The sequence below is a fragment of the Ammospiza caudacuta genome, chromosome 18 (assembly GCF_027887145.1).
Source record: "Ammospiza caudacuta isolate bAmmCau1 chromosome 18, bAmmCau1.pri, whole genome shotgun sequence".
Classification (NCBI taxonomy): domain Eukaryota; kingdom Metazoa; phylum Chordata; class Aves; order Passeriformes; family Passerellidae; genus Ammospiza; species Ammospiza caudacuta.
The window spans coordinates 11,297,291-11,325,124 of NC_080610.1; the positions used below are offsets into that span (position 1 = coordinate 11,297,291).

The 27,834-nt window shown below is 54.2% G+C and overlaps 1 protein-coding gene across 1 annotated transcript in view; it reads right to left on the bottom strand.

The window, feature by feature from the left end:
• The window catches only part of MYO18B (myosin XVIIIB), a 71,121-nt gene that overhangs the window by 16,978 nt on the left and 26,309 nt on the right, over positions 1 to 27,834 (bottom strand). The window contains exons 18-42 of the mRNA XM_058816491.1: positions 27,168 to 27,360; positions 26,502 to 26,582; positions 25,440 to 25,587; positions 25,161 to 25,320; positions 23,912 to 24,095; positions 22,466 to 22,658; positions 21,735 to 21,844; positions 20,071 to 20,136; positions 18,695 to 18,823; positions 18,291 to 18,434; positions 16,810 to 16,899; positions 14,999 to 15,118; positions 14,779 to 14,887; positions 14,023 to 14,147; positions 11,912 to 12,066; positions 10,959 to 11,082; positions 10,044 to 10,238; positions 9,832 to 9,942; positions 8,923 to 9,027; positions 7,369 to 7,515; positions 3,464 to 3,577; positions 2,667 to 2,783; positions 1,944 to 2,027; positions 552 to 689; positions 179 to 364 (exon numbers count right to left, since the gene is read on the bottom strand). Coding sequence (XP_058672474.1) covers positions 179 to 364; positions 552 to 689; positions 1,944 to 2,027; positions 2,667 to 2,783; positions 3,464 to 3,577; positions 7,369 to 7,515; positions 8,923 to 9,027; positions 9,832 to 9,942; positions 10,044 to 10,238; positions 10,959 to 11,082; positions 11,912 to 12,066; positions 14,023 to 14,147; positions 14,779 to 14,887; positions 14,999 to 15,118; positions 16,810 to 16,899; positions 18,291 to 18,434; positions 18,695 to 18,823; positions 20,071 to 20,136; positions 21,735 to 21,844; positions 22,466 to 22,658; positions 23,912 to 24,095; positions 25,161 to 25,320; positions 25,440 to 25,587; positions 26,502 to 26,582; positions 27,168 to 27,360 — 3,328 coding nt within the window. The remainder of the gene's footprint in view (positions 1 to 178; positions 365 to 551; positions 690 to 1,943; positions 2,028 to 2,666; positions 2,784 to 3,463; positions 3,578 to 7,368; positions 7,516 to 8,922; positions 9,028 to 9,831; positions 9,943 to 10,043; positions 10,239 to 10,958; positions 11,083 to 11,911; positions 12,067 to 14,022; positions 14,148 to 14,778; positions 14,888 to 14,998; positions 15,119 to 16,809; positions 16,900 to 18,290; positions 18,435 to 18,694; positions 18,824 to 20,070; positions 20,137 to 21,734; positions 21,845 to 22,465; positions 22,659 to 23,911; positions 24,096 to 25,160; positions 25,321 to 25,439; positions 25,588 to 26,501; positions 26,583 to 27,167; positions 27,361 to 27,834) is intronic.

The window sequence follows — 27,834 nt, forward strand, 5'->3', positions numbered from 1 at the left end:
TCCCTGCCCCTCCCAGAGGGACAACTCCACCCCCAGAGCCAGAGCACACAAAGGAGCACACAAAAATGAGTTTCTGGAGCCCTCAAACCAACCCAGGGGTTATGAGGGGTCACCTCCAAACCCCTGTGGCCATGGGATCCCCCAAACCCCTGTGGCCATGAGATCCCCCAAACCTCACCAGCTCCACGCGCCGGCGGCTGGACTCCAGCTCCCTCTGCACCAGCTCGTCCATGTCAGCCTTCATCTCCTGCATCCTCCTCTGGTAGTACCTGCTGCTCTCCCTCTCCCGCGCCTCCGACTCGGCCGCCTTCTCCAGCTCCTCTCCCATCTGGATGATGCTGTCCCGCAGGCGCAGCACCAGCACCTGGGGAAGGTGAGGAGTTGGGAATGTCCCTGTGAGCACCAAGGCACTGCTGGCTGTCAGAAACACCCTCGGAGAGAGAGCAGCAGTGCCCCCAAACCCCTGTGCTGCCCCAGCCCATCCCAGCCCTTCCCAGGTGCTGCTGTCCCCACAGGTGGGGCGGTGGCAGTGCCAGGGGAGCAGGGGGTACCTCGAAGCGCTTCATCTGCACAGCCTGGAAGTCCAGCTGGCTCTCCAGGTCCCGGATCCGAGCTTCCTGCCGGCTGACGATGGAGCGCTCGGCCGGGCACTGCTCCAGCTGGGCTGCCCTGGCCTGAGCTGCCTGCAGCTGGGAGAGCAGGGCTGTGTCAGCATCAGCATCCCCCAGCCCCTCTGCTGGACCCCTCTCCTGATCCCCTTTCCTGAAACCCTCTCCTGGACTACCCTGTGGCAGACATCTTTTATGAAAAATCCTTTCCTCAGGATTTTTTCTCCTGAGAAGCTGAGACTCCTCAGGAACAAAATGTAAACAATGGTTATCTGCTGCTGTGGAATGCAACAGGTGCATCTGTGATTGGTCTCATGTGGTTGTTTCTAATTAATGGTCAATCACAGCCCAGTTGGCTTGGACTCTCTGTCCCAGCCACAAGCCTTTGTTATCATTCTTGGCTATTCTATTCTTAGCTAGCCTTCTGATTAAATCCTTTCTTCTATTCTTTTAGTATAGTTTTAATATAATATATATCATAAAATAATAAATCAGCCTTCTGAAACATGGAGTCAGATCCTCGTCTCTTCCCTCATCCCAAAACCCCTGTGAACACGGTCACAGACCCCTCTGATGCATCCCTCTGCTGATCCCCTCTCTGATCCCCTTTCCTGATCCCCTCTGCTCATCCCCTCCCCAGTCCCTCTCCTGGCCCCTGAGCTGCTGTGGCCAAGCACTGCCCTCCTTTCCCAAAGAATTCCCTGCTGTTGGAGCCACACAGAGCAGGCATGACAGCGAAGTGTGGCTCTGAATGGAGAACCTGCTGGCCAGGACACGTGGCTGGGGCTCCTTTGCTCTTCTCTCCTCACACACTCTTTGAGGACAGCAGGCGTAAAAATTCACAGTCTTTGTGGAAAGCCACCTGGGCCAGGCTGTTTCCTCAGTTCTTACACTGAGATCTCCAAAGAAAACTGCCCTTTCAGTGATCCCGGGTTCAGGTTTTGAATTTGACCTAAAACTACAGGAATTCGTCTCCTTTTATCCAGCCTATCTCCAAAGCACCACCCGCTCCTCCTGCTTCTGATTCCTGGGCAGCTTAGCCACGCTCCAGTAAAGCACTTCACTTAATGGGATTACTCATGTGTTTAAAATTAAATCCCTCACTCCAGGAGGGCTGGCACAGCCTCAGAGGCGAGGGGGTGCAGCCCTTGTTGGTGCCCACCCTGGGGCAGCCCTGGGGTCAGCCCATCCCAATTCAACAGGGGAGGAGGGAGAAACCAGGCTGTGAATCCCAAAAATTCTGCAAGGAAACGATTTCTCCAGCCTAAAGAGGTCCCATTCCTCAGCAGGGGTGCCCCAGGCTGGGCAGGAATTACCTTCTCCTGCAGGAATTACCTTCTCCTGCAGGCTCTGCTTTTCTTTCTTCACATCCTCCACCTGCGTCTGCAGCTCCCGGATCTGAGCGATGTCCGTGGCCGACTGCAGGAACAGAAAATGTGGAGTTGGGAGCAGCAGGGCCCAGAGCAGAGGGCTGGTTCCTGCCTGAACCTCCAGTGAGCTGCTCCTGGACTGCCCCGATGGAGCTGCATTCTCCCAACTCACTGCAGCTTCCCAAAATTTTGAAACAAATATTTGTGGATCAGGATTCTCCTGGTTCCAGACACAGGCTCCTGGATCCCTACCACCTCTGCAAGGGGCATAAGACTGTGAATTGTCAGCCCGTCCCCTCCCATGGGAGTTTTGAGGTCCCTCAGCTCCCAGGATAGTCCTCTGAGAGAGCCTGGCATAGTTTGGATATGGCACTGAAAGCACCAAGGCTGACTGACAGCACTTTTTAACCTCTGGAGGAGAAAATGGTGAAAGGAGGAATAAAAACAACCCAGAGGGACAGCTCTAGGATTCCCCAAGCGTTGAAACTAAAGGCAAAACACATCTTAAAAGAAGATTTAAAACTGCAGGTGAGAGGATTTGGTGCTGTGAGCCTTCCCTTCCTCATCACAGCATCTCTGTGGCTCCTCACCCCTTTGTGGACCCTCAGATGCCACCACCAGCTCCATGCCAGCCTGTAGGGCTTTCTGAGAGCCATCCCAGGGCTGCAGAGGCTCCCCCAGCTCCTACCTGGGCGATCAGAGCCTTGTGCTTTTCCATTAGCTCATTCAGGTCCTCCTGGTCCTCATCGATGCGCTTCAGCAGGTCGGCTCGCTCGTGCTGCAGCTGGAACAGCTGCTCGTCCACCTGCAGGAGGATCCACAGCTCCTGCTTCATGGATCCCACAGGGAACCCACCAAATCCCCTCTGGAACATGCTGCCAACAGCCCCCAGCCCATCAGAGAGCCAGGGCAGGACCAGGAGGATCCACAGCACCTGGATCCCATAGGGAACCCACCAAATCCCTTCTGGAATACATCACCAACAGCCTCCAGCCCATCAGAGAGCCAGAGCAGGACCAGGAGGATGCACAGCTCCTGGTTCATGGATCCCACCAAATCCCCTCTGGAATACATCACCAACAGCCTCCAGCCCATCAGAGAGCCAGGGCAGGACCAGGAGAATCCACAGCACCTGGATCCCAAAGGGAACCCACCAAATCCCTTCTGGAATATGCTGCAAACAGCCTCCAGCCCATCAGAGAGCCAGAGCAGGACCATGGGATGCTGCATCCTTGCAGGAATTTTGTCCACCCAATAAACCACCCCGGGGGCTGCTGTTTCCAAGCAGTCCAGGTTATTTAGTGAGGAATATCCTTGGAGACTCAGTAAATTCGCTGGGATGTTTTATAAATATCCTCAGAGGTGTAATTAACGCTCCAAGGTGATTTATTAAACACTTCTGATTTAGCAAAGCAGCTGCTGATTGCTGCCAAACCCCCCCGAGGTGGGACTGTGCCCTCCCAACTGCCCTGCCATGGAACCCACCAGGGTCTTGCTTCTGCTGAGGGTCTCCAGCTCCGTGTGCAGGTTCTCCAGCTCCTGGGCTGCTGTCTGCTGGCATCTCTGGGCCTCTGCACACTTGGCTTCGCTCTCTTCCAACTGGGGAAAGGTGCAGGGGATCATCATTAAAGGAGCAGAAGCCACATGCTGATGGTGCTGTCCCCATGCTTATTTCCACTTTCACACAAATAGGGTGTCACCCTATTTTTTTTAGGTTCTTCTAAACCTTCTGATGTTTATAGTCTTATAATGAACTTTGTCACGCACTTTATGTAAATAACTTATTTTTGCATTCTTTTATGGAGGAGGATAAAGCTGATGGACGGTTGGTTTGTCCAGTGTCATTGGAAAGGTGGCACTGTCACCCTCCAATCCACTGCCCCTTTTGGAAATCTATAAATGTTGGAGTCAGAAATTAAACTGCCCTCTTTTTTACCTTGGAGAGTCCAGTGTCCGTGTCATTTTATTTCATGTCAGGGCATTTTTCCCTGCTAAAGAACACAGAAATCTCCACGTTTTAAACCCCTGCTGCTCTTCAACTTGTCTGCTGTTGGTTTACAGGGCAAGCAAAGCTTCCTTGGCACCTTCCAGCTCAGATCCCAACCCCACTGCCTGTCCTAATGAGTCCAGCAGCCTCCATGGCACATCCTCCCTTTCCCATGGCCAGGCAGAGCTGGGATCATTAATTTGCAAAATTATGTGAATTACACGTAATTCCTGATTAGAGCGATTCACGATTCGGGGGTTTGCAAATGGGCTTCTCACGTGGCGTAAATTGCATTTGCAAATACACGTGGAAGATCCCATTTATAAGCGCTAATTCGCTCTCGGGTTTTGCAGCTCAGCCATTAGGATCACACAAGATCTTCAATGGGCTGCAAACATCTGGAAGCTGCAGCGTCATCCCCAAAACTCCCCCCTCGCCTGGGCGGAGGAGTTGCCGTAGGCTGTACCCGAACATCCAGTTCCTTCCCCTGCTCGTTGGGGTTTCTTTTGCTTTTTCTCTACGAAAAAGGAAAAATAAACCCTTCTGCTCGCTGCTCGTTTCCTGCGCTCCTGGTTTCCCTGTGGAGTTCCAGGGGGCAACGGGAAAAGCTGCACACCATGGTGAGAGTTTAAGAGTTTTATTTTTTTTTACTTTCTTTTTTATCTCTCTCCCTAAAAAAATTAAAAAATTAAAAAAAAAAAAAGCGGGGGGAATAATGGAATACTATAACTGGAGCAATCCTCAGCTGGCTTCCCTCCAGTTTTTGGGCAGATTGAGACCTCTCACTAGAAAAGGAAGAACTTTCTTCCATCAGCTGTAAAAAACCTCTGTGCTTTGCTGGGATGAGTTGAAGATGCCACTCAGATCAGCTCCTGGTTTCATGGCCTTTCCCACCTGCATCCCCACTCATGGACTGGCCTCAACCCTGCCACAATTCCCACCAAAATCCTGATAATTCCACCAGAGAGAAAAATCATCTCCAGGACCCCTCATTAAGCATCAGCTTCCAATTCACTTGGTGTAATGGAATTTTCCCACTTGGGAAGAATAAATTGAAATTCCCCCCCAAAAATGCATAATGTATGAAGTGTGGAACAACATTAGTTTGCTGTGAACACCATCTGTTAAATACCTGCATAAAATGGATGCCTCAGGCTTATTAAGAAACAATGCTGCACTCCCAGCCATATGGATTTTGATTAACGGAAATGTAGCATTTTAGCAAAGTTTTTCTTCTGGTGCAGGTCCGTGGGCTGCTGGTAGGATGCATTGGCTTTTGAGAAAGTCGTCATGAATGCCATTAGAAATTGTTTCAGCTTAAAGGACAGGATAATCATGTGGCATTTTAAGCACAGGCAGAGCCTCAGTGTTGGTGGCACAGCAAAAACTCCACATTCCCAAAATCCAGGCTGTTTGCTCTTCTCCAAACACAAGGGAGATGAGCACACGAACCACAGGGACAGAGAGTGACCTCCTGCCTTGCTGTGAGGACTGGGGTGTGCAGGGAGCAAGAATCCCAAAATTCCAGAGTCATAAATGCTGGGAAAAACTTCCAAAGTCATCAAATCCAGCCTGTGCCTGATCCCCACCTTGTCACCAGCCCAGAGCACTGAGTGCCACATCCAGGAATTCCTTGGACACCTCCAGGGATGGGGACTCCAAACCTCCCTGGACAGCCCCTTCCAGTCCCTGAGCACCCTTTCCATGAGGAAATTCCTCCTGGTGTCCAACCCGACCCTCCCCTGGCACAGTTTGATGCAGTTTCCTCTCCTCCTGTCCCTGTTCCCTGGGAGCAGAGCCTGACACACCCTGGCTGTCCCCTCCTATCAGAGAGTTGTGCAGAGCCACAAGGTCCCCCCTGAGCCTCCTTTTCCCCAGGCTGAGCCCCTTCCCAGCTCCCTCAGCTGCTCTCTCCATGACTTTACTCTCTGGAGCAAAGATTTAATTCCCCAGGTGAGCTGGGCATTATTCCCCAGGGAGATGGGGCTGGACATGATGGGATGGGCAGAGGAAACATCTCAGCATCCATGTAGGTCCCTCAGATCAGCACATGGAAGAGACCTGAGGTAGGGCCCTGCCACATTTCCTTCCCACCAGGGACTGGGAAAATACAGGGGCAGTGCAACCTCTCCAATCCTAAAGTGGGATTTGGGAAACATTGTGGAATTTAATGAAGCACAGCACTACAGCACTGGGTCAATAATACTTAACAACAGCAGAGTGCAAAAAATGGCCATTCCCACTGTGGCTTGTCCCAGCCACGGCCGTCTCCTGCCCTGGACATCCAGGTAAGGGCATGGACACACCTCTAGCTCCATCAGCTCAGCTTCCCCTTCTCCCCCAGGACAGGTGGAAGGGAGCAGCTGCTGCTCACAGCTGTTATTTATGCACAACGACCCTCCCAATTACACTTGGATGTTGCTGGAGTTCCTCGTGCCTCCAGATCCGTTCGTTTCCAGGTGAAATGTGCAGAACAGATTAATTTCTGAGTGGTTTCAGAGGGTCAGCAGCTTTAGCTGAGCCCCTGCTTGGCACTTGGGAATACACAGCCCACAAGGGGGTGGACAGCCCTGTGGGGCTCCTATCCATGGCAGGACACCCCAAAGGGACTAAGAGCTCTCATTTGGGAAACAATGAGAGATTAATGGAGCACAGCACTACAGCACTGGGTCAATAATACTTAACAACAGCAGAGTGCAAAAAATGGCCATTCCCACTGTGGCTTGTCCCAGCCACAGCCCTCTCCTGCCCTGGACATCCAGGTAAGGGCATGAACACACCTCTAGTTCCATCAGGCCCAGCTCACCTTCCCCTTCTCCCCCAGCACAGGTGCTGCTCACAGCTGTTATTTATGTACAACCACCCTCCCTATTACATTTGGATGTTGCTGGGGTTGCTCGTACCTCCAGATTCGTTTGTTTCCAGGTGAAATGTGCAGAACAGATTAATTTCTGAGTGGTTTCAGTGGGTCAGCATCTTTAGCTGAGCCCCTGCTTGGCACTTGGGAATACACAGCCCACCAGGGGATGGACAGCCCCGTGGTGCCCCTATCCATGGCAGGGGACTCAGAGCTCACCCTGGGGTCGGGGATGTCCCCAGTGTGGTGGCACAGAGCTGTCACAGAGCTGGAGCCGCTCCCCAGCTCAAATCCCCCCCATCCCTCTCCCGCTTCCAGCATCCCTATGGCAACGCCGCCCCAGCCCGGCCGTAGGAGACGCGCAGAAACACGCCAAACAGAAGGTAATTAACAGGGAAAAAAAGGGAAAAAAGGGAAAAAACACTCCACCAGCGTTGCCTTAATTACAGGGTAAGCACTCCTTTTCCAAGGAGACTCTGCGGCGTGTCAGCGCTCAGTTAAGCGGGGCAGCGGGGGATGCTCCCTGCGGCTTCCCTCCCTCCCTACCTGTTTGCGCAGGTGTTCCAGCTCCGGAGCGCTGCCCCCGGGCCCGGCTGGGGCCGCCAGCAGCAGCTGAGCATCGGCCAGGAGCGCCCGGCTCCTCCGCAGGTCCCGCCGCAGCCGCTTCTCCACGTCGAAGTCGCGGTGGCCGATCTGGGATGGGGACAGGAGATGTCTGAGCCCTGCTGGCCCCTGGAACCTCCATCAGCACCTTCTGCCACACCCCAAGGCGTTCCCCGCTCAATTTAGGGGTGTTTTGGTCGGCTACACCAGAGTGAACACCTCCAGGATGTTCCATATTTTGCCCCATCAAAGAGATGCTCCTCTGAAAACATTTGCGCACCCCTGGTCCCCAGGAGTGACATCCCCCCCTGTGTCCAGAAGGACAGCCTGGCCCCACAGCCACATGGAATACCTCAAAAAACCCATCTTCTGTGTTTCCCCCCCTCAGAGAGAGGGAGAGAGCAACCATGGTTACAGGGATAAAGGAATTAGAGAGCCACCAAATAAACAGGGACATGGTTTCAGCATCACTGAGGTGTAAGAGCATTTTCCGTTTAGGTTGTTTTCCACGGCTCTCCTTTCAAACTGCTTTCCTTCTCCTGTTTTCTGTTCACTGGCTGAAATCAACTGTGTGGATTTGACCTTGTGGCCTGGTTTAGAGCTGGCTGGAATTTGCTGGAACAAGAAATCATTGGCATCTCCATTTCCTTAATTAGTTTTCTGGGTCAGCTGTTTTCTTCCCATTTTTTAAATGAACTGTCCTCTGCTAACCACAGGGTGTTTGCAGCACCACCACTGCTGCTCTGCCATCCCTCCAGCTGGATCCTGGACACTGCTCACATCATTTTCCTCTTGCTCAGGGTCTCTTTATAACCACAGGGAATAAATTTGGAGCCATGGCTGGAACCAGCTGCCCCTTCCCACCACTGCAGCCCAGGATTTTTAAGTGACAAAGCCAGGATTTGATTTAATACCTGCTGCCAAATTGTGGTTGTGTCTCACAGCAATCCCAGCTGCATGGCCCCATCTCCCTTTCCCTTACACCAGGACTGATCTTGGGGGCTGCCAGAGCAACACCTGGGGCTGTCCTGGAGGGGAAGGGGCCTCTCCTCCTGAGCCCCTCTGTCACAGACATCTTTTATGAAAAATCCTTTCCTCAGGATTTTTCCTCCTGAGAAGCTGGGAGGCCTCAGGAACAAAATGTAAACAATGGTTATCTGCTGCTGTGGAATGCAACAGGTGCATCTGTGATTTGGGTCATAGAATTGTTTCTAATTAATGGGCAATCACAGTCAGCTGGCTCGGACAGAGAGTCTGAGCCACAAACCTTTGTTATCATTCCTTCTTATTCTATTCTTAGCTAGCCTTCTGAGGAAATCCTTTCCTCTGTTCTTTTAGTATAGTTTTAATATAATATATATCATAAAATAATAAACCAAGCCTTCTGAAACATGGAGTCAGATCCTCATCTCTTCCCCCATTCCAAGAACCCCTGTGAACATGGTCACACAGGGCACAGCCCACAGAGCAGCCCCTGGGCGGGCACTGCCCCCTTACCTGCTCACACAAGGTGCCAATGAGCCCTTCCAGGTCGTGCTTCTCGTGCAGCACCATCTGCCTCTGCTCGTGCTCCTGCTCCAGCTGCATCTCCAGCTGCCGTAGCTGTGGGACAACCCCAGCCCTGCTCAGTGCCCGGCCACCCTTCAAGGTGCCAGCAGGGCACAGACACTGCCACAGGGGGGGTTTGGCACTGCCCAAGAGAGGGTGGGCACCGAGGCAGCACTGGGGACCAGGAATGGGCCATGTCCCCTGGAGCACCTCCTGTCCCCAGCAGTGCAGGGACATGCAGGACACTGGGGACAGGATGGGCTGTTTGAAGCACACCCAGACATGCCCAAAGGCTGCCCCTGCAGCTCTGGAATTGCACCCATCAACTTCATGGCTTTGAGGAAAGGCTGTTTTCTGCAAATCAGCCCCAAAAACATCAAACTCAGGAGCTGGTACCCTTGGTGTGACTCTGATGTTACTGGGAGCAGTGGGTCCATGTGCTGCATCATGTGTGGCTCTCATACATTGTCCCCAACAGCCCCTCCAGCATGGCAGGGGGCTCAGCCCTGACCCAAAGCCTGATCTGCACCCCTGGGATGTGACTGGGGCTCAGCCCTGACCCAGAGCCTGATCTGCACCCCAAAACTGTGACTGGGGCTCAGCCCTGACCCAAAACTTGATCTGCACCCCTGGGATGTGACTGGGGCTCAGCCCTGACCCAAAGCCTGATCTGCACCCCTGGGATGTGACTGGGGCTCAGCCCTGACCCAAAGCCTGATCTGCACCCCAAAGCTGTGATGGGGGCTCACACTGAGGTGATGGTGGGAAAGCAGGAACACGGACCTCTGGAAGGGTTCCTGGGGACATGGGGAGTTTTGGGGAGCACCAAGCATCAAACCCACCCAGCATCAAACCTACCCTCTTCTGGCAGGACTTCTGCGTGTCCTCCAGCTCCTCATCCTTGTCCTCCAGCTCCTTCTGGTGGATCTGCTTCATCCTCTCCATCTCCAGCTCCAGCCTCTCGTGGAGCTGAAACCCCCAGAGATGATGCCCAGCCCCAAGAGGATGAGGATGGTGTTGGGCTGTCCCAGCAGGGACAGACACCCCTGGTTCCCCCAGCCCCACATTACCTGCTCCAGGTGCTCCACAGCAGCTGTTTGCCTCTCCAGCTCCTTCTTCTGCTCAGCAGCACTGCCCTCCAGGTCCCAGAGCTTCTTCTTGAGCCCAGGCACCGTGTCCATGGCCCCAGGGGTGCTGAGCTCCTGCACTCGGCTGGCCAACACGGCCACCTGCTGCTCCAGCCTGGCCACCTCGGCCTCCTTGTGCTGGCCAGAGCAGGGTCAGAGCCTGGGCACTCACACCCCGCTCTCAGAACCCACAGCATTCCCAAAAACATCATCCCAAACGCCTGGAGCAGCAGCAGGGTTGGGCAGCCCACTGAGACCCCCATGCCCACCTTTCCCTCTCAGTCCTGACCTCACCTTCCCACTGCCCTGGGGCGTCCCTGCAGCCCAGGGACATGCAGGACACTGGGGACAGGATGGGCTGTTTGAAGCACACCCAGACATGCCCAAAGGCTGCCCCTGCAGCTCTGGAATTCGTGTTTGCGCCCACCGACCTCATGGCTTTGAGGAAAGGCTGTGTTCAGCAAATCATCCCCAAAAATTGATGGTGGGGGGTGCTGGCAGCAGCCCTGGGGGTTCTCCCCACCCCAGCAGCCGTGCCAGTGTCACCACGGTGGCATTTGGTGCAGCACCATCCCATGGGGCACAGACAGCACCTTCCCCAAGGTGGGACTGGGGGTAGGCGTGTGAGGAAGAGCACAAGTGACCCCAGTGAAAATTGGGGCCCTGACGAGCTGAATCATGGGGTGGGGATCACTCATACATAGCAACATCCCTTCTGGAAGGAGATTTAAATACACACTGAGCTGCGCTGGGAGAAATTGGAATCAAGTTTCCTGATTGCCTCTGCTCTAATTGCAAAGGTAACCAGTGCTGCTCCCAGAACTGGCTCCAAGACAGCAAAGTGGGATCTCCTCTTACCTCCAGGCTCTGCTGCAGTTTGCCCATCTCCCAGCGGATGCTGGTGTTCTCCTGGGACAGCTTCTCACGGAGGCTCTTCTCGAAGGCAGACTGCCCCAGGGCCTGGGCCAGCTGCAGGTCAAACCTGAGGGGAGCACAGCAAGGTCAGGAGGGACACACGGACCCCATGCACGCCACTGGACAGGGCTGGGAGCAGTCTGGGGTGGTGGAAGGAGATTATTCATAGGGAATATTTCATAGGGATGGAAGTGGATGAGCTTTGAGGTCCAAATCCAAATCAGTCTGGGCTCAGACCCTGTGTCAGTCACACAGCAATGGGATGGAAAAATAACTCCCAGCAGCTGAAAGAGATAAAAAATCAGCTCCACCCTTACAGCAGCTCTGTGGTGGTGTTTGCAGGGGTCCCAGGATGAGGGAAAAGATGAGAATCTTGACTCCATGTTTCAGAATGCTGATATATTATTTTATGATATATATAAATATATGATATCTTGACCCCATGTTTCAGAAGGCTGATTTATTATTTTTATGATTTATATTATATTATATTATATTATATTATATTATATTATATTATATTATATGAAAATTATATACTAAAACTATACTAAAAGAATAGAGAGAAAAGGATTTCATCGGAAGGCTTGAAAGGAATAGAAATGGAATGATAATAAAATCTTGTGACTGACCAGAGTCTGAGACAGCCAGACTGTGACTGGCCATTAATTAAAAACAACCACACGAGACCAATCAAAGATGACCTGTTGCATTCCACAGCAGCAGATAATTATTTTTTACATTTCATTTCTGAGGCCTCTCAGCTTCTCAGGACAAAAGATCTTAACGAGAGGATTTTTCATGAAACACATCCATGACCCAGCTCCTCACCCACCCCAACCCTCCCCATTCCCTGCCTCCTTGCTCCAGCACCCCCAGCCCTGCCCATCCCTCACCTCTTCTGCCTCTTCTCCAGCTCGTGGCTGCGGCTCTGCTGGCTCTCAGCCAGCACCCGGGCATCCTCCAGCTCGCAGGCCAGGCGCTGGCAGCGCCGCCGCAGCCGCTGCGCCCCGTCCCGCGCCGCCTGGCACGCTGCCTGTGCCTCAGCCAGCTGCAAGGGGCACACAGAGGGCTGTGGCACCAGGGAGGGACATAGCGACCCTCTGCACCCCACAGGGGATGGACAGGTGTGCCCTGTGGAGGAAGGATGTCATAGTGCCCATGGTAAAGGCAGCTCGCAGGCCAGGCGCTGGCAGCGCCGCCGCAGCCGCTGCGCCCCATCCTGCGCTGCCTGGCACGCTGCCCACGCCTCAGCCAGCTGCAGGGGGTGCAGGGACAGGCTGTGGCACCAGGGAGGGACACACCGACCCCATGGACCCCATAGAGGATGGACATGTGTGCCCCGTGGGGGAGGGATGTCGTAGAGGCCATGGTACAGGCAGCCCATAGAGGGGGGACACGTGGATGCCACACAGGAGGGACCACATGGACGCCATGGCACACTCAGTTCAGAGGAAGGACCCCACAATACAAACACCCTACAGGGGAGGGACCCCATAGACTCCACGGCACACTCAATTCACAGAGGAAGGACCCTTGGACCCCACTCACCCCATAGAGGAGGAGCCCCACACACCCCACAGAGGAGGGACACATGGACGTGACACAGGAGGGACCCCATAGACTCAATGACACACTCAATTTAGAGGAAGGACCCTTGGACCCCACACACCCCATAGAGGAGGAACCCCACTGACCCCATAGAAGAGGAACCCCACAAACTCCACAAAAGAAGAACCCCACTGACCCCACAGAGGAGGGACACAAGGACCCCACACAGAAGTGACCCCACAGACTCCATGGCACACTCAGTTCAGAGACAGGACCCTTGGACCCCACTCACCCCATAGAGGAAGAACCCCACACACTCCACAGAGGAGGAACCCCACTGACCCCACAGCACACACACCCCATAGAGGAGGGACACATGGACACCACACAAGAGGGACCCCATAGACTCCACAGAGGAGGAACCCCAAAAACTCCACAGAGGAAGAACCGCATAGTCCCCACAGCACACACACCCCACAGAGGAGGAACACATGGACCTCACACGAGAGGGACCCCATAGACTCCACGGCACACTCGGTTCACACAGGAGGGACCCCACAGCACACACACCCCACAGAGGAGGAACCCCACACACCCCACACCCCCTGGATAAGATCCCCACCAGGACCCAGCCTCACTGCATTCCCCAGGGCTGCTTCACCCAGGGATTTTTCACCAAACAAGGACAAGCCGAGGTGCTGTGTCCCCTCCAGCCCCAGGCACCCTCCCAGTGCCTGCAGCATCCCAGCCCTTCCTGCTGAGTCAGCAGAGCTGCCCCGGAGCCATGCCTGATCCCATTTCTCTGCAAAAAGCGCTGGAATCCCCAAGGATTCCCACTGTGTCTGGGACAGACACTCAGCTCTCCCACACCAGGGAATGCAGTCGTTAAGGAATGACTTTAAATAAGCAAAATCTTGCATTAATGAAGCCTGTAATTCCAAACTAACTGCGAGCAAATGGGCTGCTTCGCTTTACCCAAGCTCCTAAAACTCAGCTTCTCTCTTATTACCATTTAATGTACCATGAGAAATCTTTATTTCTTTGTTTTATCCTTATGGGGTGTGACCTGGCTCCCAGGCACTGCTCAGGGAAGCACATTGGCTTTTTCCCTCCTCAGGGCAAAGCTCAGGAGCTGCCAGCTCTTTGTGTGACAGATGGGGAGAGCAGAGCCCTGTACAGCTCCTAAAGCTGAGCAGCACCAAGTCCCACCACTGAAAACCCCCTGCCCACAGCTCCTCACCCTCTGCCCATGCTCATACTTGACCAAGGTGGAATTTTGCAATGTTAACGTGATTTCTGGGGATCAAAGCTGCAGAAAATATCTGGTTTTTGTGGTCAGTGGGAGCAGCAACAAGAAGCAGGTGCAATGCTGAGCCTCAGCCCGGCAAAGCTTCTGGGAGCAGGGGAGGGATATCTCTAGGCTGTCCCTGTGCCCTCCTGGGCTGGCAGCACTTGCCTTTTGCTCCAGCCCTGTCCTGGTGCCCAGCTCTGCCTCCAGCCGCTCCTCCAGCTGCGCCAGCCGCTTCCGCAGGAAAACGATCTCGGTCTGGGCACAGTCAAACCTCACCTGCCACTCATCCTCTGCCAACGAGAGACACCCAGGGTGGGTGCTGGGGGTCTGAGCAGCCCCTGTGGCCCTGCTGGGGGCAGGGGAGGGGACGCACAAGGGACTGACACCAGCACAGAGCTTATGGGGCAGGGATCTGCTTTGTGTGCCCCACTTGCACAGAGCATGTGCCCTGTCTCGGCACAGCTTGTGTGCCCATCCCACCCCATCCCAGCAGTGCCAGCAGCACCCTGGGGCACAGCACACCAGCCCCATGCCAGAGCCAGAGCTGTGTCCCCAAGCTGTCCCTGCCAGCTCCCACTGGATGAGCAATGCAGGGTGACAGAACACTCTGGAGAGGCCAGGGGCTGCAGAGTGGCACTGACTGGGCGGGGAAAACCTCTGCCCATTTCTCTGTGGCCCCACAGGTCAGGCTGGATGCCCAGAGCATGCACTGCCTCTGGAGGGACATCCCTACCTCCTCCCAAGCTGTGTCCCCAAGCTGTCACTGCAGCTCCCGCTGGATGAGCAATGCAGGGTGACAGAACACTCTGGAGCGACCAGGAGCTGCAGAGTGGCACTGACTGGGGGGAACAAACCTCTGCCCTCTTTCCAGGTCAGGCTGGATGCCCAGAGCATGCACTGCTTCCAGAGGGACATCCCTACCTCCTCCAGAGCCGCTGATCTTCATCTCACGCAGCTGCACCAGCTGCTGCGCCTCTTCCAGCTGCTTCTCCACCGACTCCAGCTTCTTCTGCACTTGGTCGTGCTTGCTCTGGGGAAGGGAGCAAGGGAGCAGCTCTACCCGGCCCTGGGGCACTCAGCAGGGCTCTGTCAGGGGGATGGCAGGTCACTGTCACCACACAGGGGCTCGGGGCCGTGGTACCTGCAGCTCCTGCAGCTCGCGGGTGCCCCGCAGCCGCTCCGCCCGCTCCCCATCCAGGGCCTGGCAGGTGACATCGCCCTTGTAGCGCTCGTCCGACAGCTCCGTGGTCAGGTCGATGATCTGGGGGAGCAGGGGGGTGTGGGAACCCACAAAATTAGAGGGTTTTGGGGAAAGCTGCAAAAGGCAGGCTTCACATACAGCAGAGCTGTGAGCAGAGCTAAAGCAGCGGCTATGGGATAGGTCAGCATAAAAATTATTTGAACTGTAGAAAAAGCAAAGGCAAATAGAACAATGATCTGTGTATTAACGCTTGTCTGAATAGCTCTCTAAGCTGCAGAAAGTTTATCTAGCAAGATATTAGGAAGGTTAAAGCTTAATAATGGAGCTCTGTGCGTTGTGTTTTAAGGCTTACAAGTAGGTATTTTTATTCAAAGTAAGCAAGCATTGTTTTAATCATGTGTGCTTATGGTGATTGGATAGAGCTACTGTCAATATGCTTTTGCTTTGTGTGATTGGTCAAGAAGGTTGTAAACTAAGTTGTAACATTAAGTTTTTTGGCCTGCTGCCTAGATTGTGAGCTGCTAGCATCTTCCTGTTGTCATAACCATGTAATGAGACTGATGCTGAAAAATAAAACAGCTCAAGGCGCATTGTACAGCAGCCCTGTCTCATTTGTGTTTGTAAATAGCCCCCCTGGATGATGTCAGGGGGCAGTCTGGGCATGACTGGGGGGGGTTCTGCCACGCCACAGCCATCCTGACAGCTCTGCCTGCTCTCAGGAGTGCACAGTGTCCCTGCCCAGTGTCACCAGTGGGAGCCCAGGCTCCTGCCCGTGCCACGCTGCCTGCACTGCAGGGCTCATCACAGCTCTCCATTGTCCTACTTTACTGCATTACATCTCCTTTGAAACCAGGAGCAGAAGGGGAGAATTATTAATCCAGAAAATCAATTCCGTTTTCCGCAGAGCGGACGGGCACATGGTCCTTGCTGCTCAGCCAGACCAGCGAGGGGCTGCAGAGCCACAGCAAAACACAGCATTCCAACACTCCTGTGTCTGACAGCATTTTAAGGCACCTCACATTGTGCAGGCTCCTTAGGGAGTCCCACAAGCTTAACCCAGTAAGCAAATTCCATAGGATTTCCCTCCGTGGTGTTGTCCTAGGTCTGCCCTGAGGCAGCTGCCTCACTCAGCATTCCCAAAGAGCTTAAACTAAACCATCTTTACCCTTTCCCCAGGGATGAGGAGGGTCCTGGCCTGGGGGGCTGTTGGCTGCAGCCTAGACCCAGCCCAGCCCTGCTGCAGCCAAGGGAGCTGGGAAAACCCAGGGTATTTATAGAAACCTTGGGAGCTCCTTCTCCTCGTGATGCTTGGCAAAATCCCAGGCACAATCACAAGGAGCTGTGCATCCGAGAGCAGAGCCCACAGAGGACCAGCAGCCAGCTGGGAACACGGAATCCCAGAATGGTTTGGGCTGGAAAGGACCTTAAAACCCATCCAGGGCTTTAAGGGACACCTTGCACTAGCCCAGGTTGCTCCCAGCCCCATCCAACCTGGCCTTGGATATTTTCAGGGGCAGCCACAGATTCTCTGGGCAGCCTGGAGTGATACCAGTCTGGAATTCTGCAGCTGGACACTGCAGAATCCTGTCCAGGGGACCATTCCTGGCAGCTTCTCCTGCTCTGCTGGAACTGCCGGTCCTGTTCATCCCCACCAGCTCCCATCCCAACCTGGCCAAACAGGGCTGTGGCAGAGGTTTGGGGGTCTGTATCAGGCTTTTTGGGGTCTGTATCAGATATTTTGGGGTCTTTACCTTGCTCTCCAAGCTCTCTGTAGTCTGTCTGAGCTCGCTGCACGCCTGCTCGGATTTTTCCAGCTTCCTTCTCAGTGCCGCCAGCTCCTCCTAGGGAAGATTGGAAAAAAAAAAACACACACACACACACAGAGTTCCAGCATCCTCGGTTTATTTATGAAAACCTTGTTTTCTCCTCAAAATAAGTGGAAGAGACATAGCTGCCTTATTAATAAAATTTACCAGGCAACTTTGAAGGCTGCTCACTGCAAATTGCCGGGACTACAGCTCCTGACATGAATTCCATCGGAGGGAATGTCAGCTTTGCTGTGTGTGGAGCGTGTTTTATGAGAGAGCAGCAAGCCTCAAAAGCCTGGGATGAACAGCCAGGGGCCTGGATCGTGCCCAGGGAGTGTCCCAGGGCCCTGGCAGGTATCAGAGCACGGTGCAAAGGCACGGTGTTGGCTGTGATTCCTTCCCAGGCTGCAGGAGCTGCTCCATGCAGCCTTGTCCTGCTTTGATGTCCAACACCGAGCGTGCAGAGTGGTGATAAAAACAGAGGTTAACACATGATGGGGCCTGATGGATCCCAGGTGGGTTTGGAGACAAAAACAGAGGCTTGGGCAGCTTTTGTTTCATCTGAGCCAGCCTGAAAACATCTTGTTAAAACCTTGCTAAGGCAAGAGGAGGAGAGGGACTCCAGGGAAGATGGGAATTTAGCACAGGTCTCAGAGGGTGCAGAGGGGTGAAAGGAGCAAAAAATGTCCATTGGCATCTCCCATCACCCAGGGCAACACAGGTGGATGCCAGCACAGCAGTGGGAACAGCACAGAGTGGAGTCCCCTCTGTCACAGGGGTGTTTGAATGCTCATCTCAGCACCCCAAAGGATGACAAGCCCATCTCCAGGAGTTTGGCTCTGACACAGCCCCTGGAGCTTGCAGAGGGCACAAGGAGGGCAGTGGGGGATCCCTGGGGTGGGGTTTGACTATGGGAACATGGTGTGTTTGCTACTGGCCCTCTAAGCAAGAAGTCACTCCTCCCTCCACAGCTCTGCAGAATGCGTGACACTAGGCTAAGAACTGATGGCAACTTCTGGATGGTAGGAAAAACATCTTTGCTGGGCAGAAGTGACTTCCAGCTTGAGCAATCCACCAGGCAGAGCCCCTAAAGCACCCTGTCCTGTCTCCCTGTTCTTCTAAGCCTTCTGATGTTTACATTCTTGTAATGAACTTTTGCACGCGCTTTTCTCTAATGAATTATTGTTTTTCATTCTTTTCCGGAGTCGGAGAGATTTGATGGACTGTTGGTTTGTCCAGTGTCATTGGAGAGGTGGCACTGTCATCCTCCAATCCACTGTCAATAGATTTTGGAAAATCTATAAACATTGGAGTCAGAAACTAAACTTCCCTTCTTTTTACCTTGGAGATTCCAGCATGTGTGTCATCTTATTTCATGTCCTAGAGTGACATTGTCCTGTCCCATCCCAGCCCTTGGCACTCACCTCCTTGGCACGGAGCTGCTCCTCAGCGAGGTTCACACTGAGCAGGGGCCTCAGGTGGCTCAGCAGCTGCCACCAGGGCCAGTGCCTGACTGCCTGGAACACCTGCAGGTTCTTCTGGATGCAGCGGATGGCCAGGCGCTGGATCTGTGGGGACACAGCAGGGGTGACCCCCACCCAGCCAGGGAGCACCGGGCTGGGACACCAGGCTGGACAGGGAAAGGGGCAGAGGAGCTCAGGGATGGCAGGGACACCAGGCTGGACAGGGAAAGGGGCAGACGAGCTCAGGGATGGCAGCACAGCATCTCATGGCTGCAAGAGAAAGCCTCAAGGAGCTCAAAGAGCTGTTATTTGGGCGCCATATCCCAGGTGTGGGCTCAGGTGTCCCCAGCCCACAGGAAGGGTACCTTCAGTCTCTTGAACTTCTGGCGGCTGAGGAAGCCCTTGCAGGCAGCCTGGAGCAGAGTCATCTTCTGGGCTATCAGCTTGTCCCGCTGCTTCTCCAGCCTGGAGATCACCCCCGGCTTTAGGAACACCTGGCAGCAAGGAACGGGTGACACAGCCCAGGTCAGGGCTGGAAACTCTCCCTCCTCCTTGAGAGAGGCATCGACCATCATAAGGTGCAATTTCTCAAAACTTTTCCTGTGGGATGCTGCCTGTTCCCCCCCACTGTGGGGATGGAGGGATGGGATGGGATGGGATGGGATGGGATGGGATGGGATGGGATGGGATGGGATGGGATGGGATGGGATGGGATGGGATGGATACCTCCACTGACAGAGGATTCTAACAGGTGACACACAGATACACACAGGTAACAGCAATGATGTGTTACAATAGCAAAACCAATATAAACCAGATTGTTTTCTTTCTCTGAACTGGTCAAAAACGCCTCAGAAATTACAGAGATTTGCTGATGCCATCAAACCCAAGCCAGTATTGATCTCTGAGTGTCTGAAGTGTCTCTGGGTCACTGCTGGGAGAAGCTCCTGGAATCCAGGATTGGATTTGCAAAGCCCAGCTTTAATAACTCTGAGTGACCCGGGCAAGGCCAGGGCTGTGCTGAGCGAGCTGCATTTTAACCAAATTGAATCACAGCACAACCCCAAGGAAAGCTGCTCCACCACCCATTCCATTGCCTCATTAATGTCTGAATTAACTCCCCAGCCCTGCGAGTTTCACAGCTGGTACAAAATCAATGCTCAAAGCGACGGCAAAGCGAACCCGGCCCTAACGAAATGTGACCGGGGCTGCCACCGTGCTATTGATTAAGAACAAGGGTTCCAGAGAGGAGATAATTACAAACTGCACAGTGCAGGATAAAAAGAAAGTCATTTTGCTCCACAGAACCGTTCCGTGAATTCTTTCTTTACAAACTCCAGAGCTGAAGGCAAGCGCGCATGTGAAATTAATTTTTCTTTCAGACCATCGCACTGTGGTTGCTGTGACAGTTCCTGCTCTGCAGCAAACCCCATGAGCTGCCCAAGCCGCCTTCACTCCCAGGAGACATCAGTGGTAATTAGGGACTTAAATACCACCAGGGGCTGGCTGGGTTTTGGTAATTAGGTACAGGATTTACCCTGGGTTCTGCTTTCAGATGAGAATTACAAGGTTTTGCTCTGATATTTAGCGAGTCTCGGTTTCCCAGCCCACCTGGTGCCACGTGCAGCAGTGGAGGAGAGCCTTTGTCACCAATTTGGGGAACTTTGGGCTGCTGGGGAGCCTGGCATGGGGCTGTGCCCACACACACAGAGCAATGGGGAGGCAGGGCACAGTCTGGTACCTGGGTGCGTCCTATGGCAATGCTCTTCTTCTCCAGATCCAGCACCTGGAACAGCTCCTCGATAGCCTGCAGAGAAGGGACAGATCATGGGACTGCTGAGGGAACACCCAAACCCTGCTGGGAGCTGCTGAAATGGGGTGCAGAGAGCCCCAGCCCTCATGGGCACCCAGTGAGGGTTCATCCAGCCCTGCCCTCCTTTCCTCCTCCCCTTGCAAAACCCAGTCCCAGTGCAAGGACTTTCCTCCCCCTGAGGTTTTCAGCAGGACGGGGAGTAGAGTTCTGCAGCTGCAGGTGAGCTTTTCCTCCTTTTGCTGCCATCCCTGTTCTGGCAGAGCCTTGGTGCACAGGCAGGAGGTGACACAGGGGACAGTGCCTGTGTCAGAGCACTCAGTGCTCCCCCCCTGCCCACCTCGCCAGCAGCTCGTCCCATGGAGCCAAAAACAGGGGTGAGCTCTCCCCTGAGCCCACAGCACAGAACTCCTGGAGGCTTCAAGCAGATTATCCCAAGGAGAAGCCTGAACTCAATTACTCCAATCTTTGGACCAGAACATGAACAAAACAGCAGCAACACCAGCCACTCCCCTGGGGCAGCCACGATGGATGGATGGATGGATGGATGGATGGATGGATGGATGGATGGATGGATGGATGGATGGTTTGAAAGCCCCAGGGCTGCAGAAATAGTAACAAAAATCCTCTGCTAACACCTCACTCCACACAACATCATCTCACCTCCTCCCTGAAGGACAAACCCACAGAAGGAATACTCCACCATGGACCCAGGAGCAGCAGGATTGCACCCCTGGCCTCAGCAGCAGCCGTGCAAGGAGGGCATGGAGCACAGCAGGGAATGAGATGTGGATCACAGAGCACAAACACCGTGGTGAGGAACCAGCAGAGCTGTGGCTGTGCCTGTTCTGGTGGCACTGATGGGACCAGGAGAGGTGCAGGGCTGTGCAGGACAGTCCCAGCCCAGCACAAACACAGCTCTTGCTGTCCCCTCACAGCTGAGCCTCCCTGCTGCTCCAGCAGCCAGGTTCATGCTGTGTCCCAGGCTGCATTTCCCAGCTGACAAACCCTGGTGGCAGCGAGCTCCGGGGAGGATGGGATTTTCCAAATCCCCTGCTTACACGCTGCTGACAAGGCACCCTCTGCCTCCGACAGCATTTCATGGCGATATTGACCTTTCCCAATTGTCAGACTTGTCTTATTAAATCCCGAGGTCTTAACTGCCTTTGCACATGCTGGCTGCAGTTTGCACAACACAGCACGCGCCCAGCTTTAATTCAGCTCCTCTCAGCTCTTGGTGGCTCATCCACAGCCTTATTCCAAGCATGGCTTTGTGCTGGTTTTGCTACACATTTACTCGGAAACAAATAAAACTGGCAGGTGTCCAGATTCCCTCCCGTGCTCTTTTGGCTTTCAGCATCACAGGGTGAGGTGAGGTGTCACCCCAGGTGATGCAGATGATGCCCAGTGCTCAGAAGATTGCACAGTCCCTGCTTTCTTGAGTTTCTGGGAATGTTTCCTGGCTTGCCCTCAGGTTTTTGGGGAGCCAGGGAGAGGGACAGGGCCACAGCAATGCCCACATCCTCCCCCCAGCTCTGGCATCACCACAGCCCCACTGGGGGTCTCAGCCCGTGCCCCCCCAGCCCAGCACACACCTTGCTCTCATCTGGCACCTCATAGGCAGAGTTGTGCTTCTTCATCACCTCGGGAGCCAGCACCTGGAAGCGCCTGCGGAACTGGGTGAGGAGCAGCCGGTCCGAATAGCCTGGGGGCACACGGGGGCTGTTGGGGGCTGTGCCACACCCAGGGCATGATCTGAATAGCCTGGGGGCACACAGGAGGCTGCACCATGCCCAGGGCATAATCTGAATGCCCTGGAGGCACACGGGGCTTTTGGGGGCTGCACCATACCCATTGGCACTGGCACACTGGGGAGGGACCTGCTTGGACATCCAGTGCACATCAAAGGGCACAAAAGGTTGAGGGGACATGGGGAGCTGCCATGAGAGAGGAAAACCCCGTAGTCAGGGCAGGGAGATGGCACTGAGATGAGTTTGAGGTGGCCAGATGCCACCCCAGCACCTTGTGTGACACAGGACATGCCCCCGGGCCTCCTGAACTGCTCCCTGTCCCCATGGCATGGGATATGGGCAGTGCAGGTCCAGCCTGATGCTCCACTGGAGCTGCAGCCACAGAGCTCAGGCAGGAGAGGGGCTCAGAACCCCTGCAAAAAGCAGGGATAGAAATGGAGGAGAATTTCTGAACGGGGAATTTCTGAAGGAAGGGAGGATTCCTCGCCTGCTGGTGAGAAGCAGGTGATGAGCAAAGGCTGAGCAGGGGCAGGGAGCTGCATGTGGGACAGGCACAGGCCATGACCTGGACATACCGACACGGTGGAGGCGCAGGGCATCCAGGAGCTGGGTCCCCTCCAGCTGTGTCCTCAGGGCCACCACGTCCAGCTGTGGGGCTGCATCTGGCAGCGCTGGGGCCCGAGGGACCGGCCCTTCCCCGCCCATCCCCGGGAGCAGGCAGTGCACAAAGTGCAGCTGGGAGCGCCGGAGGAGGTTGGTGAGGGCATCCTGCAGGGTGGCAGAGTCAGTGGGGATGGAGGGGACGAAGGGACAGCACGTGCTGGCAGTGGGAAAGGCCCCCTGTGCAGGTGCAGGGGTCAGCTCTGTGTTGGGAACAGCCTCAGTCAGAGGGTGAACACGGGTGGTGAGCAGGACCCTTCCTCCTGGTGCGCCACATGTTCAGGTGATGGCCATAAAATGTACCAGGATTTGTAGAATCATGGAATGGTTTGGATTGGGAGGATTAAAAACCAGTGTGGATGAGGGATGCTGGGCAGGGGGTTTGCCAGGGACAGCCACGACCCCAAAAGGGGCTGGTCAGGGACTTAGCAGAGTCTGAGCCTCAGCTCCTGAGAGAGTTTGGCCACTGAATGAGGGGTGAGAGCAGCAGGAGCCTGGCACTGCCCAGCGCCCAGGGCTGGCTACTGTCTGAGCACTTAAGAGGATTAAAGCAGCGAAGTGCTCCTGTAATCTGTGTGTGATCTGAGATCTGTGTGAAAACTGTGTGTGATCTGTGTGTAAACTGTGTGTGATCTGCGTGTGATCTGTATGTGACCCGTGCACGATCTGATGCTCCAAGGGGAGCTCCACTGGAGCTGCAGCCACAGAGCTCAGGCAGGAGAGGGGCTCAGAACCCCTGCAAAAAGCAGGGATAAAAATGGAGGGGAATTTCTGAAGGAAATGTGTGTAAACTTTGTGTGATCTTTGTGAGACCTGTCTGTGATCTGTGTGAGGTCTGTGTCTAATTATCTGTGATCTGTGTGAGGTCTGTGTCTAATTATCTGTGATCTGTGTGAGATCTATGCGTGATCTGAGATCCCTGCATGATTTGTGTGAGATCTGTGCGAGGTCTGAGATCTCTGCACAATTTGTGTGAGATCTGTGTGACATCTGTGTGACATCTGTGTGTAAACTGTGTGAGATCTGTGTGTGATCTGAGATCTGTATAAAATCTGTGATCTGTGTATAACCTGTGCACAATCTGTGTGAGATCTGTGTGTAACCTGTGTGAGATCTGTGCACGATCTGTGTGCGATCTGAGATCTGTGTGCCATCCGTGCCTGATCTCTCTGCCTGGGGGGCTCTCCCCGAGTGCCAGCAGCCCAGCACCCACAGTGGCCACATCCCCAATAGGAGCAGGCAGGATCTCCCTGCTGGGAGTGCAGACACCCCTGTAAGTGACCATATCCAAGGCAAAACCCCCCCGGGTACCCCCACGCCGTGTGCCACCACCCCTCCATCCCGCACCCACCGCCACTCACCGCCTGCAGCTTGATCTGCGCGCACACCGACCTCTTCCTCACGGCGGCCAAGCTGCTGGAGAAGGTTTTCCTCAGGCAGGCGTTGCGGTGCAGGTTGGCCTGGGAGCGCCCCTCCAGCCCGGCCAGGGCAGGGCAGCACAGCGGAGCCTCCGCCCGAGCCCGCACCAGCTCCCGCACCGCGGATCTGCGGGATGAACACGCAGACACACACACACACACAGAGACACAGACACACAGACACACACACACAGACACACACACGGAGCCCTGGTCGGCATCCTGACTTCTTCCACTGGGATGCAGCACCCAGCGCCCCACATTCCAAAATTGGTGCTGTGCCGCAGACATGTTTTATGGAAAATCCTTTCCTTAGGATGTTTCTTCCTGAGAAGCTGGGAGGCCTCAGGAATAAAATGTAAACAATGGTTATCTGCTGCTGTGGAATGCAACAGGTGCATCTGTGATTGGCCCATGTTGGTTGTTTCTAATTAATGGCCAATCACAGTCCAGCTCTGTCTGTGACTCTGTCCGAGCCACAAGCCTTTGTTATCATTCTTTCCTATTCTATTCTTAGCTAGCCTTCTGAAGAAATCCTTTCTTCTATTCTTTTAGTATAGTTTTAATGTAATATATATCATAAAATAATAAACCAAGCCTTCTGAAACATGGAGTCAGATCCTCATCTCTTCCCTCAACCTGAGAGCCCTGTGAACATGGTCACAGTGCTGTTCTGAGGTGTGGAATAGGGTGATGGGACACCCACACCCTCTGCATCCTCCCTGGCTGGAGCATGGAGGTGTTCTCTGCTCTGTTACAGCTTCCCTGGGTTGAAGCCCAAAGCAAATGAGCCAGGAGCATGCAAGAAGAAGGTTAAAATCCCCCTGTGTGCACAGACACCTGCAGCACTTCAGTTCCTTTTCAATTCCGATGTCGTTCGCAAGGCTGCTCAAAGCAGAGGGAAAACCTGGGCAGCTGCTGGGGAAGCCCCACAGCTCTGACTTGTGCAGAGGCACCTTCCACTAGCCCAGGTTACTCCAAGCCGTGTCCAACCTGGCCTGGGACACTTCCAGAGATGGAACAGGGCTTTACTACCCCCACAGCCAGGAAATTCTGCCCTCTGGCAGTGGGAACCATTCCCTGCTATACACATGTTCCACCCTCTGTCTCCAGAGCTGGGGCAGGTTTGAACTCAGGGCAGGGACACCCCCAACCCCGTCCCACGAGCACTGTGGCACCTGCTGGCACTTACACCGTGGAGTTCTGCAGCACCTGGATGGCATTCTGGGCCGACAGGTTGAACTTGGCCTTGCTGACCCAGCCCGTGAGGTCGTAGCGCACGGGGGCCGTGCCCAGCTGGTGGCAGATCTCAAAGTGCAGCGTCTGCTCACACCTGCGCAGGTGCCCCTCACCTGTGGCAGTGACAGCAACCCACAGAAAAACCCAGAGAGGGGTTAAATCATCCACATCTCCCCAAAATCCCAAACCCAGCGATGCCAGAGGCTGGGCAGCCGAGCCGAGCCCAACTCACCGTCCTGGTGGGACGCCTTGGTGGCGAAGTAGGAGCAGAGGCGCTCAAAGGCAGTGCCATCCCCAGAGCCTGGCACCAGCACCTCCTCATCCAGGATCCACAGCAGCCCCCGGCGAGCATCCTCAGTGCTGCCCTTGAGCACCTGCGGCTGCCCAGGTGTTGGGGTGGGATGTAAGAGCCTGTCTCAGTTACCCCAGTCCTTCCCCAGGTGTGTCCATCACCTCTCCTTTCCCCCTCCCTTGCCCCTGCTGGGTGCTTTCTGTCAATCTTGGCATTCAGAAGGGCATGGTGTGATTGGCGAAGTTCAAAAGATGCCTCTCAGCCCTGGGGACATTGGGCCATCCAGGCGTCATTTGTCCCCTGAGATTTCCTCCCCTCCTGTACCTGGTTGGTGAGATCCCTACCCCTTCCCTCCCCGTTTCCCTGGGGTTAAGAGGAACAGCAACAATTTGGTTCAGGAGTTCTGTTGGAGCTGTTGCTGCATTCAGAGGCCTGTGGGCCAGAATAAAGCTCTGGATCCAAACCCTCCATCAGAACCGACTCCTTTCCTTCACCTTGCCTTGAAGCTTCTCCACCAGAGGTAAACCTGAGCTCCTGCATGCCTGGATTCACCCCAAGCACCCAGCTGCAGCATCCAGCCAGCCAAAGGTGTCTCTGAGGTGAAAGCACCACAGTTGCCACCTCGGTCAAGCAGCAAGGGCCAGAGGAGCCCAGGCACGTTCCATCTGGCAATATTGGTATTTAATTCCAATACTGAGGGACACGGGGGGCTCTGGGCTCCACCACAGCCTACTCCCACTGCCCAGCTGTGGCCCCAGCCCAGAGCAGACCCTCCCCAACCTGATCCAGCTCTGCACATCACCCTCAGCAGTGTCCCATCACCCCAGGATGGAAGGGGTGATGGAGCACAGAGCTCAGTCAGGGAGGGTGTTTATAGTTTAAAAAGCAAAAAGTCCTGGTGAATGCTGTGCCCCCCTCTCCCTGCAACACCTCAGGTTGCTTTGGGATGCTCCCACCCTGCCTCTGGAGCCCTCACTGCAGGATGCAGAGGGGACAGGGTACCTGGGAGCAGCTCAGGTCGATGATGGACAGCGTGGCCAGCGGAGAGCGCTCTGGAAGATCAAAAGACACCTCAACATTTTCCTGGAAAACATCATTTAAAAGATTGTTTCAGTCATGGGATGGCATCTGGAAGTCTTCACCACCAGGGAAGGGCACATCTATCCTCACTCATTGATGTCTGTGTTAAACCATAGGAATTCAGCTCCTTTCCCAGGGCTGGAGGCATTATGGTAACTCCTTCAAGCCTATAATAAGTTCATCTCTGCCTGTAGGTTTCTCAGCAGCTTATTTCTGCAATAATTTATCATTTTCCTTTCTATCCTCTATTATTCATCACCTGAGGAAAAAGTCATCTGCGCCAACAGAAGGCACAAAGTCTGCTGAGCTGCAGCGAGCGTATAATAGAATTCCAAAATGGTTTGAGTTGGGAAAAATCATCTCATCCCAACAACCCTGCCATGGCAGCTTCCACAAAGATGCCAAGGGAGCAGAAATAGCCAAGAGGGTTCAGAATTGAGGCAGGGGGGTGGGGAGAGAGGCTCCCACAGCCCTGCTGCAGCCCTCCCAGCAAAGCCCTCGAGTTATTCACTCACACCACAGCAGGACGTGGGGACCCCAGGGCACAAAGGCAGCTCCCAGGAGCTGCTCCCAAGCCCTGCTCCTCACCTCTCTGTACCTCTCTATCTCCCTCAGGAAGGTTTTCTCATAGAAGAGCCCCTGCAGCCTCTCCTGGACGTAGTTGTGGCACAGCTCCTCGAAGGTGGCCGCTCGCTCGCGCCGCTGCTGCCGCGGGCTCTGGAAGCCAGGTGTGTCCACGATGGAAATAGAGCCCATGGAGAGGTGCTGGGAGGAGAAGGACCTGGGGAGAGCCACACACAGCATCAGGATTTACCCACAAATGGCAGCAGAGTGGTGCCAGCTGAGCCCTCACAGTGCCACAGGAGCCACTGCAGCCCCCAGTGCCGACACTGCAGCCTCAGCTCTCTTCAGAGAGCAGCACAGACAACTTCCCAAAGATTTTTTCTGGAGAAGCACAGAGAGAAGAAAAAAAAAACCCCAATTCTTCTCTCTATTCTCTACTCCCATTATTTTTACACATGTAAAATATGTTAAGAAAATTATTTACCTAATGTGTTAAGAAAATTCTTTACCTAAAATAATTTAATTTATTAAACACCAGTGAAAATTGTTTTGTTTCCTTAGCCAATTGAGCCAAACCTGTACCTAAGTGTCTGGAGACAGTCACGAGATTTTCTTTAGTATGTATCTTTAGTATAGTATAGTATTGTTATAGTAGTTTTTTTGAGCTAAGTCTTAAGCTTTTGGAGGTCTA